Raw genomic sequence first — 14,739 nt, 5'->3', positions numbered from 1 at the left:
AATAAACTAACTTAACTCTTATTAGTAGTGTCAAAATCCGCATTGACTAATGTAAAAATGCTAACGAGGCATGATGTGGACGCCCATGATGCATGACTTGACGCTGTCGAGGCACGACGTAAAAATTACAATTACAATAAAATACTCTTAACATAATTAATATTTTTCAACTATAATGACGTTATTTGCGTAAAAATTTCACAAAATATTTTTAAAAATTAATTGATGATTTTTTAAACATACTGCATAATTAATTTCAAAAAACATTTCTTAATTACGACTCTTATTAGTTATTACATCAATGCTTTTTTAAATAAAAATCAAAATAATATTTCTTAATTAGTTGATAAATGGTATCAAATTTATCAGAATTATTAACAAAAGCAGTATGTAAACAATGTTCCTGGCTTATTTTTAGCTGATCAATTAAAGTTGTTGACAAAAAAAAATCATTGTCTATGTGTTTTGATTAAGAAATGTTTTTGAAATTAATTATGCAATAGGTTGATAAATCATTGATTTCGTGTGTTAAAGAAAAGTTTTTTTGTAATTGTTTTATCCAAATAATATTATTTTGTTTAAAAAAATCATTGATGTAATAATTGTAAATATTCATTTAACTTAATTATGCAATAGATTTATAAAATTATTGATTTCATGATTTAAAAGATATTTAAAAAAAAAGTTTTACCCAAATAATATCATTTGGTTAAGAAGATAATATTAATTTTGTCAAGAGTAATTTCCATAATTATAATATGACTCGTCAGCGTTCTAATCATGCATCGTCAGCGTTCTAATCATGCATCGTCAGCGTCTACGTCATTATTTTTGAATGATCAATGTATTTTCATGCTCCTTCACCCTAACAACCCCAACTTAATAACCAACGTGGACGCCTGGTGGAATGATGACTTGTATGTCCTCATCCGGTACACATGCAGATGCGGCAGTCGAGCTGTCTACAGGGGCAACATCCAAACGGAACCGGTGTCTTTAACTTGTCTCCAAGGGTTAGTTTCTGCTTTGATTTCGAAGAGTTACAAACCATGGATTCCAACTTTTCAAACTTGTTATGGATTCGAGCCTTTCTAACTTGTTTTGGTTTATAATCTGTTTAGAGAAGCTGTTGCTGCTAATTCCCTGTCAGTTTTGAGCTTCATCTCCAGTCGGAAACAAGTAGGCATCTATTACAAATGCTCGTGTCATCCCGAAGTGAGGTATGTCTTGTAGGGTCAACTTTATTTTTCCAACTTGTGACAAAATAATTGGGCACTTGACTCATAACTCCAACTACCTAATAAACGAATATCGTATCTCATGGACGTGATTTGCTCTATTCTATACTTACTCTCACTGGAGAAGGAAAAACGAAAAAAAAAAAAAGAAAAAAAAGAAAAGAAAAGAGAAGTAGGTCTGATCATCTGAAGAACGTTTAACGTAGCTTGTGCCTTGTATTGTTGCTTGTGCCTTGTATTGTTATGGATTTTTTCTATAACTTAAATCTCCCCTACCTAAACCATTTAGTTCGAAATCCCAGAACCCATAAATTAGTAAGCACGTACTAGGAGGAAAAGCAGTAAAGAAACAGCTGATGTGTTAATGTTGAACCGAATAAACCAATCGTTTAAAAACAAACAATACAAAGCGTCTGTATAAGTATAACTGATACACCAAATGATAAATAAATAAAAATGTTGTAAAGGGGTATGCAAAACTAAGGTAATCTATAGTTTCCCAGCTGCTCTTGTTCCCATTGACCAGAGACAAAGAAGAGCCGCCCAATTCTAATGATACAACAAACCGTTTACAAATAAACGTATGAAACGAGACTTCAACTACACCTGATGGTTGATACGGTTAATTAGGACAGAGTCAAGAGTAGTTACCACCATTTTGCTTAATATCGATGCCTAGGACGTAAAGCCGAAAACGAATTCCCGCCTTGATCATGATGATGACTTCCTCTCCCTCTTCCTCTTCCTCCTCCTCTGCGGTCGCGGTCACCACCTTGTTGATGATGATGCTGATCACCATACCCTCGTGAGTTATTATGTTCGGACCCGCCTTGACCATGCCATTGTTGTTGTTGTTGATTATGATGATTACCAGAATACCCTCCTCCTCTAGAGTCATGCTGACCTCCCCGTGATTGACTCTGGTAAGGCTCTGATGGGAATCTCCCACTGGGTCCACGAGGTTGGTACCCACCTCGACTTTGGTAAGGAGACGGCTGAGCATAACCTTGCACGCCAGGTGGAGCCATATAACCACCATGTTGGTAAGGAATTGGTGGAACATACTGCGGAGTATTGTAGCCGTAACCAGGAGGATGCTGAGCATGTACATCTGTTGGTGTCTGGTATCCATGTCGGTCTGTTCCCATCTGTAAGCTGTTGGAGACGAGACGATGTGCTGCATCTCCCAGATGCCTCCCAGATACACTTCCAGGTGGGTTTTGCCTACAGAATTGAGAAAGAAAATAGCAATTTTGATATTCAACACTACCAATTCAAAGTATTTCGAACACAGGCCTTCTTTTTTACTAGGTTTGACGATTTTATTACCTCCCCTGATTATTATGGATCCCATGATTATTATGCATCCCGTGATTATTATGCATTGGTCTCCTTCCATTTTCCTCGTGCCACAGAGCAGGTGGGGGTTTTAAGTCTCCTACGTCCACAATCTGAACAGACGAGAGAAAACAACCAACTTAAGCTACCAAGACGATTTACCCACAGCGGTCACTCAAAATAAGTTTCTTCTAAGGCAATGAGCTAAAATATTAAAAGTCCATAGAGACGACAGTCACAGACAAGACAAAATGTTATCATTTACCTTCTCAGGGAAGATGACACCAGGAGGAGGCCTGGTTATGTGTTCATGTGCATCTGGAAGTCTGTAAATACAACATCTGAGAAGCAATGAGAATAATAAATCAGTATCGCATGTTTAACAATTTAAGCTTTGAACATTTTGAAAATTAGGTCTGTGATCTCACATGACTTGGTTGGTCAAGATGTCCTCCATACCCTCCATTGGGGACCTGAATATTGGCGGGTGAGTCTCCCCTGAACACGGAGTCAAGTAGCCATTCATACCATCACTGCAAGTAGTTCTAAGAACATCAGGAAACCGACTTGGCATTTGTTGGCCTTAGTGAGATATATCAAACTGACCAACTTACTTCATACTCATCCATCATAAAGACATAAAACATAAAAAAGTGAGGTATGTTCTACAAACCTGAGCTCAGGTTTGATCTTAACCTTAAAGTCTACTCTCTCCCTGTCACTTAATTGCCGACAGTGGTTGTCAAGTGAAAAGATGAGTTCAGCCAGGCGATGAGACGTTGCTGTGAAAAGCATATCACACATCCTGCTGTTTCTACGCTTCTCTTCATCCTACAGATTGAAGAAAGAGCACTTAAAAAACCATCTTTTTGGAAGCACACATTTTGATGTGAAGGAAAGACGTATAGGGCAGCTTACAGTCAACGTAAATTCCACTTCGGAAACAGCTTCTAGTAGGCGCTTTTCATCAATGAAAGGCAGCTTAGCAATTCCCTTTGATGAAAAAAAAAAATGCGTCAAAAGAAGTGATTGTGTTTCCAATACATAAGTAAGCGATTAAGAAAAACAATGGCTACCTGCCACGAAAAACGCTTTCCATTCATGTCGACCTCAAAATCTAAAAAAAGAACAGAAAGCGATGTCAATATAATTTGTAACAACAATTGATACTCAGAAAAAGATGGAATCTTCACAAGGAACGGAAGCACTACCAGTTGGGTAAAAATCAATGATAGGAGAGGTGGGATCAGTCATCAAGGTCCTGTAGCGCTCTGGAAGTGCATGCGCACTGACCACCAAATGAAGTAACGATTATAGATATACCATAGAGAGGAAACAATAATGTAGAAAAAATAAAGAAAAAGCATTGATGCCCAAGGTATACCTTGCTGCTGGAAACACCCCAAGAAGTTGATTGAAAGGCTTAAAAGGAGTTCCTAATTCAAACTTAATATCCAGCTCTCCCAAATCCCTCAGATCAGAAGCAAACGGTGCATAGTGATAAGGATAAAACCTGTAACAGTAAAGTACAATTATATCAGGAGTGAAATCTATAACCTTTCACAGTCAATAAAGACCTACGAATCTAACAAGCAAATATAGTGTCTAAAACAAAGAGATAGATGTATCATAGTAAACTCTATCAGACCAAGGATAAATAGCAAAACCTAGATAGAAAATACATTAATTTTTCTTTCAAATAACTCCTGCGTTCTGTTTAGAAGGAAAACAAAAGACAACTCAACAAGCAAAATTTTATGGCACTTCAAATGGAAATCTTTAAACATAAATGAAAATAGAATACATCAAAGAAAGCAATACAAAGCGGATCTGTAGGAGAAGTTGTTCAGGACAAAAGAAATATTGAAGTGTAGGAACTCACCACTGCCATGAGCAAACACCTTCCATGTAGTAATGCATGACCCAACAAAGGCCTTCTGTATACTTCAAAACCTGTACAAAAGAATGTTTTACAAATTAGAAGGACCTTTCCGGAAGTGGAACCAAAACTTAAATTATATATCATTCTCAAACTTACAACATCCTTCCGCACTCTTTCCATTTCTTCAGGGGTTACTACTGAGAACTTCTCTTCATAATATCTTTCTCTCCATCCTGGTTCCCCTAGCTTCACCTATGCAAATGAAAACAATTTTCAGGAATGAAAGGAGACCCAAAGATTGACAGTCAAAAAAGGTAACTGGAAAAATAAAGAAATTCCTAATTTAAACTATAAATCTAATTACAATTCATTAGAAAGAACCTTGTCCTCTTCAGTAGTATCCGAGTTGAAAGCATCTGATTTCTCACGAATTAACTCCTTGAGCTTTGTCTTTAGCTCTTCTTTGTTCTCGTGTTCCTGAAATAAGTAAATATATAAGATTTCATCAACTCTCAACTAAACAGTGAAAAAGGAGTTAAAATCACATAATGCCTCTCCAGGAAAGGAATGCATACATCAGATTCGAGACTATTCTCGACGTCAACAATAGCAGCACCAACACTGGATCCTGAAGATAAACGTCGAACTTTTGGATGCGGAGCAGACCCGCCATCATTAGACTGGAATGGTGACGGTGTAGGAGCCGAAGCAAGTCGAGAACCACTAAATCGTGCAACTGGAACAAGTGAATCTGGTTGAACTGTCGGAGCTGCATCATCCATTCTTCTTGTTTGAGCTTTATCTCGCTTTACTCTTTCCGCTTGCCTCTGATATAAACAGAGCAAGAAGAACCATCAATACACATCACCACAGAAAGATAAGTTATATCAAGTTACAAAGTCATCACTTATGTGCAGAGGTTTCCAGCAGGTTTTATTGGTCAAGGGTTTCCAAATGACCATAATGTAGCAATAAATATACTTACAAAGCAAACAAGATTCACATTCACTCTACGAAGCTTAAGGATATACATGGAGCCCAATACAGTTTCCATGAAAATGCAATTATATATTATAATAACAAACTCTGGGGAGATATTAATATCTCTGCAAACTCTAGTACTCAAAATTTATAAAAACAATATATGATACAACCAAGTGGGAAAAGGGAACTGTGTGCCAGTAACATAATATCAGATATATTGATAGCAGATAATTAGCTACTCAGGTAATGTGCCTCACTATAAGGCCAAAAAGAAGTACGTTTTCTAACCTGATGTAACCTGGCTCTCTTCTGAAATATCTTATCTTCGTACGATCCAACAGCCTGAATAAACTGTTCCACCCTCTTTAGATTTGGCTGGAGGGGATAACATCAAAAGATGAAGTCAAAACTATGTCACCTAAGGGTAAATTGGAAAACGAATTATTTGAGTAAACTAGTCCAATATCAATGGAGAATAAGCACCTTGCACCCATCAGTTAAATAGCCGTCAAATGACCGAAATTCCTTCTTGTAAACAGCCATAAGCAAGTTGATAGCACCCTGGAGAAATGAAGAATTACAGCAACGTTTCATCAAACAATAATTTAGAATGTGATGTAAGATATGTCAAGTTCTTAACATAAGATCGGTAACGGAATTGACGTATGCCTTAGACATTGAACCGATTACCACCAATTCTAAAGTATCTTTTCAAACTAAGGTATCCCTTGAAGGTTCTTTACACCGATAATTCAAAACGAAATTCAAATCCAGGCAACACAAACCTCTCGAATCTCCAATGTCGGCATATGTGGTAAGAAATCATTGCCCACAAAGAAACATATGAAGATAAAATCATCAACAATGCGCTCTAGATCAATCTCAAATGGAGGGTTGGGAATCCTCATTTCAAGCTCCAGGTATTCTCTAAGAACCCAAATATGGAGGAACTGACAAAAAGAAACAAAGACATTAGACTTGACAATAGATATCACACATAAAGACTGTATCTCAAGAACCTGCTGATCGTGTTATGAACTTAGTCATGAATTTCAACCTGATATGGCTTTTTGACGAAATCATTTCCATCGCCCTTCTCATCAAATTCTCCTGCCCTCTTCTTTGCTTTTCCTTCACAATTTGCAGCCATATGGCCCATTTGACCACACAAGAAGCATTTATCCTGCTGTCCAGGAGTATAGACAACCTAAATCATAGGATGAAATTTTGAAATTCAGTTTAGTTACCCAGGAAAACAATATAATTTGAAGATTTTACTCCAGTTGTCTCCTCCCCGTTTTTCCTACCCACTTTTGTTATTATTTCATGGGGAAAATATAAAAAGCCCTTAAACACATAATTTGAATACAAAAACATGTGGAAGAGTAAAACAAAAACCTCTCGAAGAATTGAAAAATGAACTTCATGGGTCGCCAAGCCCAACATAATCAAGTCAGCGTCCTGGAAAAGAAAGCAGGTCAAAATGAGCCTCATTAGTTAATAACACACTAGAAAGTGAAGGCCAAGTAAATAAATAAGTAATCAAGACCTCAGGATAGTTTTTGGTCCAAGTACACATTAGAAAATGAAGAATCATACCAGTCCATACAAGCAATGCCGAGTGTTTGGGTCAAAACCAGGAAGATTTCTTTGAAGCCGAATGTATGACATAATTTTATGCTCCCCTTCACCTGGAACATTTGCGTCTGAAAGGATAACCTTTTCAGTTCAACGGTTAGGTGCAAAATTAGTCATATAATGTCAAGAACTAATAGGGAAGCAACAACTATAAACATCACAAATACCTTAATATTTTTCCAACCAACATCATGATTAAGTCTAAGGTGCACATAATATTGCAGCGCTATAGATAGAACACCCATGAATTCTGTTCCAGGTGTAATAACATTAGAATCAAACACTTGAGAGTCCACTTTTGGAGGGAGTCTTCTACCCTCCCTCTCAAACTCCTCTCGCAGCCGTTCTTCTTCAGCAGCCTGTAATATTAACAATGTCAACAGATTTCCATTGAAAAGGAAGGAGACTCATTAACAGAATCTAAAAGAAGAAAAAAAAAGGCACGTAAGGAAACGAATCAAGAACACAACAAACATCAGGAGCATGCCTAGATGAAAGTAATATAGCAAAAGGAAAACGAAGTTTGTCTGGCTGAGGAAACTACACAGTAGAAACCCCATGCCAGTATGGGGGGGTAAAAAAGAACATACAGCATCGGATGCATCTTTAGCGGATCTAAACCGTCTAGACCTCTGTTGATTCATTTTAGCTCTTGGAGCAACACCATCTAAGACCCAATCAAAACATACACAAAAGTTTAAGAAGAGTATGCTTAAAGCTTAATACTTTATGTTGCCTGATAAAAGAATACTTACCAATAGCCATATAGAGCAGCTTCCTTGGCCGTACCATCACGAAAAGCCTATCAATGTAGTCAAACATACACTGAAACACCTCCTCAAAGGTAGTTGGAGATGGCTGCAATCAAAAAAAAACATAGACTTTATTAATCTCAACACATCAGCACTCTCCTAAATCGATTCTACGGTTTTATGAAAACCCTAATCCGTCTCAATAAATTAAAACAATGAAGAAGGAGAGAAGGAAACGTTACCCTATCTTCAGGGTGAAAGCAAGGATGGATAATCCCGTTCATGTCGAGATAGAGATTATCGTATTCGAGATTGTTAGGGTTAGGTTTACTAGTATCAACGGGTATCTTGATGCCTTCGATTTCAACAGGCTCTTCCTCGATAACATCCGCCACTAACAGCGGATACTTCTCAGCCAACCACCGGTAAAACGAAGGTACTCCCATCCTTCAACGATCTCGAAGATATGAATCTCCGAACGACACAAAAGGATAACAAAACTCAGAGAGACCTAAGCAGAGAGTATGAATGAATCAAACCAACGGTGTTTGCCGACGGCGGGTAAGGTCACTTAGTGCTTATTTATTGGATTTGTTCCTTTTCTGGAACAGAGCAAAACCGGATATTCGGGTTTCGTCCTTAACCGGAAAAAAAGAGCATATGATTTGGGGCTTTTATATTTCCTAAGAAAACTCAACTCAACAAGCCCAATTATGTTGAACACGGCAAAACAAAAAAAAAAGATCTCCGTTGCCGGGTCTCGGACCCGGTTCTCTCGGGTGAGAGCCGAGTATTCTGAGCAGCTAGACTACAACAGATTTGTGATAAAGCTGTTGGTAAAACTTACAAATACTTAACAAAGGTTGACTACAATTAGTCCACACAAACTCGTGTACTTGATTAAACTAGTCTCTTTCGGCATTATGTCTTGTTCTTGTGGTCCACCTATTACGTCAGAAATTATGATTCTTGGATTGAAATATCATTTTATCTTAAATTATCTTTGTGAAATCAGTGGCATAATTAAATACATTTTTCTAACAATCTATTTGTCTACATTCTTGTTTTTTTTGGTTGTTCAATTTGTCAACATTATCTACATGTCTCTTATAGTCAGTGTCACTACTGAACAAAGTGGTTTTTATTAACGGAAAAGGCAAAAAAAAAACATTAGTTTTGTTTTACAACTACAAAGGCAGGCCTCTTTGGGTTTGGGGAAACCGTAGGTGAACCAAGAACCTAATTAAGTGAAAGAAAAGAAAAAGAAAAAAAATTGAATCAATGCTTCTCGGTTTTTTTTTAAAGACAAGCTTTGAAAAATGAAACTAAAAAATTCATAATCTAATCATTTATAATGTAGTACATAAATGTTCAATAAGTTAAAAATAATGCAACCTTGGTGAGAAAATGTACTATTTGGTAATTTGTGATTTAACTGGCCGTGAGAGATGCAGAGTTGGTCGTAACATTTGTCACAACATTGGTAGCTACAAACATAATGCAGATAATTGTGTCATACACGCACATGTATACGAACACAAAAACCATACCCACCTATAAGTCATAATGCTTATACTTTTGACAATATGTCTAATGCTTGGTGAGATTATCTCTTATAGTTTATCACATATACTCCCAATTCAGTTAAGTATAAGCCGGTGTCTTTGCTTAAACGTGAGTTCGAGAGAATTAGACAGTACCCTGAGGTCAGGACTAATCTAAATGTAGGACAAGATCTCTTTTACTAGCACCTTTATCTCGGTTCTGTTTTATCATAGATATAGTGTAGGTAAGATTTTTCTATCAATCGATACAAATGTGTATCGTTTTGTTTTAAGTACAACAAAAACATTTCATTTCTTTATATAACTAGCTTTTTGGGGAACACCAAAAAATTCACATAATCCCAAGAGTTCCATATAGTGGAATCCATAAACGATGTCGTTACAGTCTCCCTCCCTACTACGCTCCTCTCTTATATTATTAGAACGAAACAACTAAAAATCATATCTGCAGAAAAAAAAAAGGATCTTTCCTTTCTCCTCTCTAATGGCCGCAACGGTCATTTTCTTCCTTCACTTAACCTTCTTCTCCACCGTCTTCTTCTCAAGATTACACCACACATCCGCCGTCTCATCAGAGATACAAGCACTCACATCGTTCAAACTCTCACTCCACGACCCTCTAGGCGCTCTCGAATCATGGAACCAATCGTCTCCCTCAGCTCCATGCGACTGGCACGGCGTTTCCTGCTTCTCCGGCCGTGTACGAGAGCTTCGTCTCCCACGTCTCCGCCTTTCAGGCCACCTCAGTCCTCGACTCGGTGAGTTGACTCAGCTCCGTAAACTCAGTCTTCACTCAAACGACATAAACGGCGCCGTTCCTTCCTCTCTCTCCCGTTGCGTCTTCCTTAGAGCGCTTTACCTTCACTACAACTCATTCTCCGGCGATTTCCCGCCGGAGATATTGAATCTCAGGAACCTCCAAGTCCTCAACGCTGCTCACAACTCACTCACCGGAAACATCTCCGGCGTCACGGTCTCGAAGAGTCTCCGTTACGTCGATTTGTCTTCCAACGAAATCTCCGGCAAGATTCCGGCGAATTTCACGGCGAAATCATCTCTCCAGCTCATCAACCTCTCCTACAACCTTTTCTCCAGTGAGATCCCGGCGACATTGGGACAACTACAATACCTAGAGTATCTATGGCTAGACTCAAACTTGTTACAAGGCACAATACCATCTGCATTATCAAACTGTTCGTCGCTTATACACTTCAGCGTAACCGGAAACTCCCTCACCGGTTTAATCCCGGCGACTCTCGGGAAGATCCCAAGCCTCCAGGTGATTTCATTATCGGAGAATTCATTAACCGGAACAGTACCGGCGAGTCTTGTATGTGGCTATTACGGTTACAATTCGTCCATGCGGATCATTCAATTAGGAGTTAATAACTTCACGGGGATAGCTAAGCCGCCGTCTTGCGTGAACCCTAATTTAGAGATCCTCGACGTTCACGAGAATCGCATTTATGGCGATTTTCCCGCGTGGTTGACTGATTTGACCTCTTTAATCGTTTTGGATTTATCTAGAAACGGTTTCTCCGGCGGGTTTCCGGGTCAAATCGGAAGCTTCGCGGCGCTTCAGGAGCTTAGAGTAGCTAACAATTCCTTAGTTGGTGAAATCCCGACGAGTATCGGAAACTGCAGATCGTTGCGTGTCGTTGATTTCGAAGGGAACAAGTTCTCGGGTCAGATTCCGGGTTTTTTGAGTCAGTTACGGAGCCTGACAACGGTATCTCTCGGAAGAAACGGGTTCTCGGGTCGGATTCCGTCGGATCTTCTTACGTTACACGGACTCGAGACGTTGAGTCTCAACGAGAATCATCTTACCGGAGCAATACCGTCGGAGATAACGAAGCTGGCTAACCTTAGCGTTCTTAATCTCAGCTTCAATAGATTTTCCGGTGACATTCCGGCCAATGTGGGTGACTTAAAGAGCTTGAGTGTTTTAAACCTAAGTGGATGCGGGTTAACGGGTCGGATTCCGGTTAGCGTTAGCGGGTTAATGAAGCTTCGGGTTTTGGATTTAAGTAAACAGAGACTCTCCGGTCAGTTACCAGTCGAGCTCTTTGGTTTACCCGATCTTCAAGTGGTTGCTCTTGGAAACAACGGGTTAGACGGCGTCGTACCGGAAGGTTTTAGCAGCTTGGTTAGTCTTAAGTACTTAAATCTCAGTTCCAATTCATTCACCGGACGTATCCCTTCCACCTATGGGTTTCTCAAGTCGTTACAAGTGCTTTCCCTGTCTCACAATCGGATCTCTGGTTCAATCCCGCCTGAGGTTGGGAATTGTTCCAGTCTTGAGGTTCTTGAACTCGGTTGGAACCGGTTAACGGGTCACATTCCGGTTTACGTTTCTACATTGTCTCGTTTGAAGAAGCTTGATTTGGGTCACAACAGTTTAACAGGGAGTGTTCCTGATCAGGTTTCTAAAGATTCGTCTCTAGAGTCTCTCCTGCTTAATTCGAATTCTCTATCGGGTCGAATACCGGAATCTTTATCAAGATTGGTGAACCTAACCGCGTTGGATCTTTCTTCCAACAGATTGAACTCCACTATACCGTCAAGTCTTTCTCGACTTCAGTCTCTGAGCTACTTCAACGTATCAAGAAACAGCTTACAAGGGGAGATTCCAACAGCTCTAGCTGTGCGTTTTCCTAATCCGTCCGGCTTTGTTAATAACCCGAGACTTTGTGGTAAACCGCTCGGTATAGAATGTCCAAACGTTAGACGACGAAGAAGAAGAAAGCTAATCCTACTGGTGACATTAGCAGTGGCTGGGGCTTTGTTGTTGTTACTCTGTTGTTGTGGTTATGTTTTCAGTTTATGGAGATGGAGGAACAAACTAAGATTGGGTTTGACTCGGGACAAGAAAGGGACCCCATCACGTACGTCCCGGGCTAGTTCTGGTGGGACAAGAGGTGAAGACAACAATGGTGGACCTAAACTTGTGATGTTCAACAACAAGATCACATTAGCTGAAACTTTAGAAGCCACGAGACAATTCGACGAAGAAAACGTATTGAGTCGAGGAAGGTACGGGTTAGTTTTCAAGGCAACGTTTAGAGACGGGATGGTTCTATCGGTTCGGAGACTCATGGATGGTGCTTCGATAACTGACGCAACGTTCCGTAACCAAGCCGAGGCTTTAGGTAGAGTGAAGCACAAGAACATCACGGTCTTGAGAGGATATTACTGCGGACCGCCTGATCTAAGACTACTTGTTTACGACTACATGCCCAACGGAAACCTCTCCACGCTTTTGCAAGAAGCATCACACCAAGACGGACATGTCTTAAACTGGCCGATGCGTCATCTCATCGCTCTTGGAATCGCTAGAGGACTCTCCTTCTTGCATTCTTTAACAATCATTCACGGCGATCTAAAACCGCAAAACGTACTCTTCGATGCAGATTTCGAAGCTCATTTGTCAGAGTTTGGGTTAGATAAGTTGACTGCATTGACCCCGGCTGAAGAACCGTCCACCTCATCCACTCCAGTCGGGTCTTTAGGCTACATTGCACCCGAAGCATCATTAACGGGGGAAGCAAGTAAAGGGAGCGACGTATACAGCTTCGGGATCGTGTTGCTAGAGATCTTAACGGGGAAAAAAGCAGTGATGTTCACGGAGGATGAAGATATAGTGAAATGGGTGAAGAGACAGTTACAAAAGGGTCAGATCGTTGAGTTGCTTGAACCGGGTTTGTTGGAGCTTGACCCGGAAAGTTCGGAGTGGGAAGAGTTCTTGTTAGGGATCAAAGTTGGGTTGTTGTGTACCGGAGGAGACGTCGTTGATCGTCCGTCAATGGCTGATGTTGTGTTCATGCTTGAAGGGTGTAGAGTCGGTCCGGCGATTTCCTTGTCCGCCGATCCTACTTCTCCAGCCGCCACCGCCGCATCTTGAAGTCGCTTTCTTTTTCTAATCATTCTATTTCTTTTTCTTTTTTCCTTTGTGGATAATTCATTTTCTTTTTATTGTTGACTTTTATTGATCCGTGACTTTTCTTGTGTTGTACTTGTCACGGGTACCACAATCTGATTTTAAGTCGTCAAAGCTATTGAATATTCCACGACGAATCAGTTCAATGTGTCATCTATTGTGTTACTATCGAACAGTTTTTTTCCCGGAATTCTCGTTCAATAAAAAATTCATGTTCCTGCAAATTATAACAATACAAAGTTAGTAACAAGATATAGTATAATTTTGCCCCAAAAAAAAGATAATAGTATGACCATATGGCGCCGTTTGGTAAGCATTGCGTGTATTCTTCAGACAGTCTTCCGTGATTTGGTCAGTGGGTTGAGAGGGTAGATGTGGGGTTCTGTCCTTCTCAACATTGTCTTCGTTCTGTTTTAGTTCCCGCCAAATACATTTGGACAAGTGGGTGTGTGACACGTGGTTGTCTCCCTAGGGAGATGAAAGTAGCCGTTGCTTGGATTCTTGTGTTTGTGTTTGGGGAATAGTGAAGTTAAGCCGTCAGAGGACGAAAAGCTTTTTAAGCAGAGAGCCTTGTCTGAAACCCCAAGCCACGTCGGATTTTATACTGTTTTATAGCCTGTGTCCTTGTACTTTTTTTTTTGGCTTTTTTACTCATCATATACTATTACTTCTCTTTCAATTATTTAATTTATAATGTTTTGTAGGTGTATATATCAATGGATAACTCCGCCTTACTATAGTCTTTGGATTCCTTTTATAAAACCCTAAGGAATAAACTTTAGGAAGTAGTATAAACTTTTATGTCAAAAGAAAAAAAAAAAAAACTTTTTATGTATTAAATATTTAATTTTCCATGACATTTTCGAAAATACGTTGTTCATGAAGATAATTAAAACAAGAATGGTAGTCGTGAAGAAGGGATTGGTGTAATCAAGAAGGGAAGGAGAATAAATGCAGAGGGAGTTGTAAGTTTGTGTGAGAGAGTTTAATGAATGTTGTTGCTGTGTGGACAACGACTCATCAGATTGTTAAATGTGTCATATCGCCCTCTCACTTTGCTGCTGTCTTTATAACGAGTCATGACTATTTTGACTGTGCTTGTGTGGTTGTCATGCTCTCATGAACCCTACCACTGCCATTATTTTACACACCATAGTTAATTTCTTGTATGAAGATTGAAGCGCGAATGGTACGATACTTATTTACTGTGAAAACGGTCATTCCTTCAGTGCTGTGTTCATTTATTGAAAATAAAATCGAATATTCTACTTGGGTCATGTGAAGATTTCATGTAACAGAGTTTATAAATCTCACACTCAGAACAACATATACCGATTATTAGAGTTATTGGCTACTACATAATCATTGCTGAATAGTTTTCAGAGGGAAACTAACACATATTGTA

The 14,739-nt window shown here is 39.3% G+C and overlaps 2 protein-coding genes across 5 annotated transcripts; one reads left to right on the top strand and one right to left on the bottom strand.

Moving 5' to 3' along the window:
- Window positions 1-1,597: 1,597 nt before the first annotated feature.
- Window positions 1,598-8,703, bottom strand: LOC104702309 (5'-3' exoribonuclease 3). 4 transcript variants are annotated; one of them, XM_010418152.3, is made up of 23 exons: window positions 8,075-8,703; window positions 7,836-7,938; window positions 7,671-7,747; window positions 7,248-7,439; window positions 7,042-7,161; window positions 6,841-6,903; window positions 6,500-6,649; window positions 6,228-6,392; window positions 5,926-6,003; window positions 5,731-5,817; window positions 5,034-5,285; window positions 4,840-4,935; window positions 4,615-4,710; window positions 4,459-4,529; window positions 3,961-4,089; window positions 3,788-3,864; window positions 3,653-3,693; window positions 3,495-3,569; window positions 3,250-3,407; window positions 3,005-3,109; window positions 2,842-2,917; window positions 2,568-2,689; window positions 1,598-2,462 (listed from the first exon to the last, which is right to left on the bottom strand). In XM_010418152.3, the coding sequence occupies exons 1-23, from the start codon at window positions 8,276-8,278 to the stop codon at window positions 1,901-1,903; spliced, it is 3,099 nt and encodes a 1,032-aa protein (XP_010416454.2). In that variant the 5' UTR covers window positions 8,279-8,703; the 3' UTR covers window positions 1,598-1,900. The 4 variants fall into 4 exon arrangements, with proteins under 4 accessions (XP_010416454.2, XP_087313192.1, XP_087313191.1 ...); XM_087457066.1 differs by having other exon boundaries at window positions 7,042-7,148; window positions 8,075-8,658; XM_087457065.1 differs by lacking the exon at window positions 7,671-7,747 and having other exon boundaries at window positions 8,075-8,587.
- Window positions 8,704-9,673: 970 nt separating this feature from the next.
- Window positions 9,674-13,487, top strand: LOC104702308 (uncharacterized). The gene has a single exon (XM_010418151.3). The coding sequence runs from the start codon at window positions 9,882-9,884 to the stop codon at window positions 13,296-13,298; it is 3,417 nt and encodes a 1,138-aa protein (XP_010416453.2). The 5' UTR covers window positions 9,674-9,881; the 3' UTR covers window positions 13,299-13,487.
- The last annotated feature ends 1,252 nt before the right edge of the window (window positions 13,488-14,739 follow it).

Source organism: Camelina sativa, chromosome 7, assembly GCF_030686135.1.
Source record: "Camelina sativa cultivar CO46 ecotype springtype chromosome 7, ASM3068613v1".
NCBI classification, from domain to species: domain Eukaryota; kingdom Viridiplantae; phylum Streptophyta; class Magnoliopsida; order Brassicales; family Brassicaceae; genus Camelina; species Camelina sativa.
Note: the sequence above shows the minus strand (reverse complement) of the source record. Positions and strands in the feature narration are given on the sequence as shown.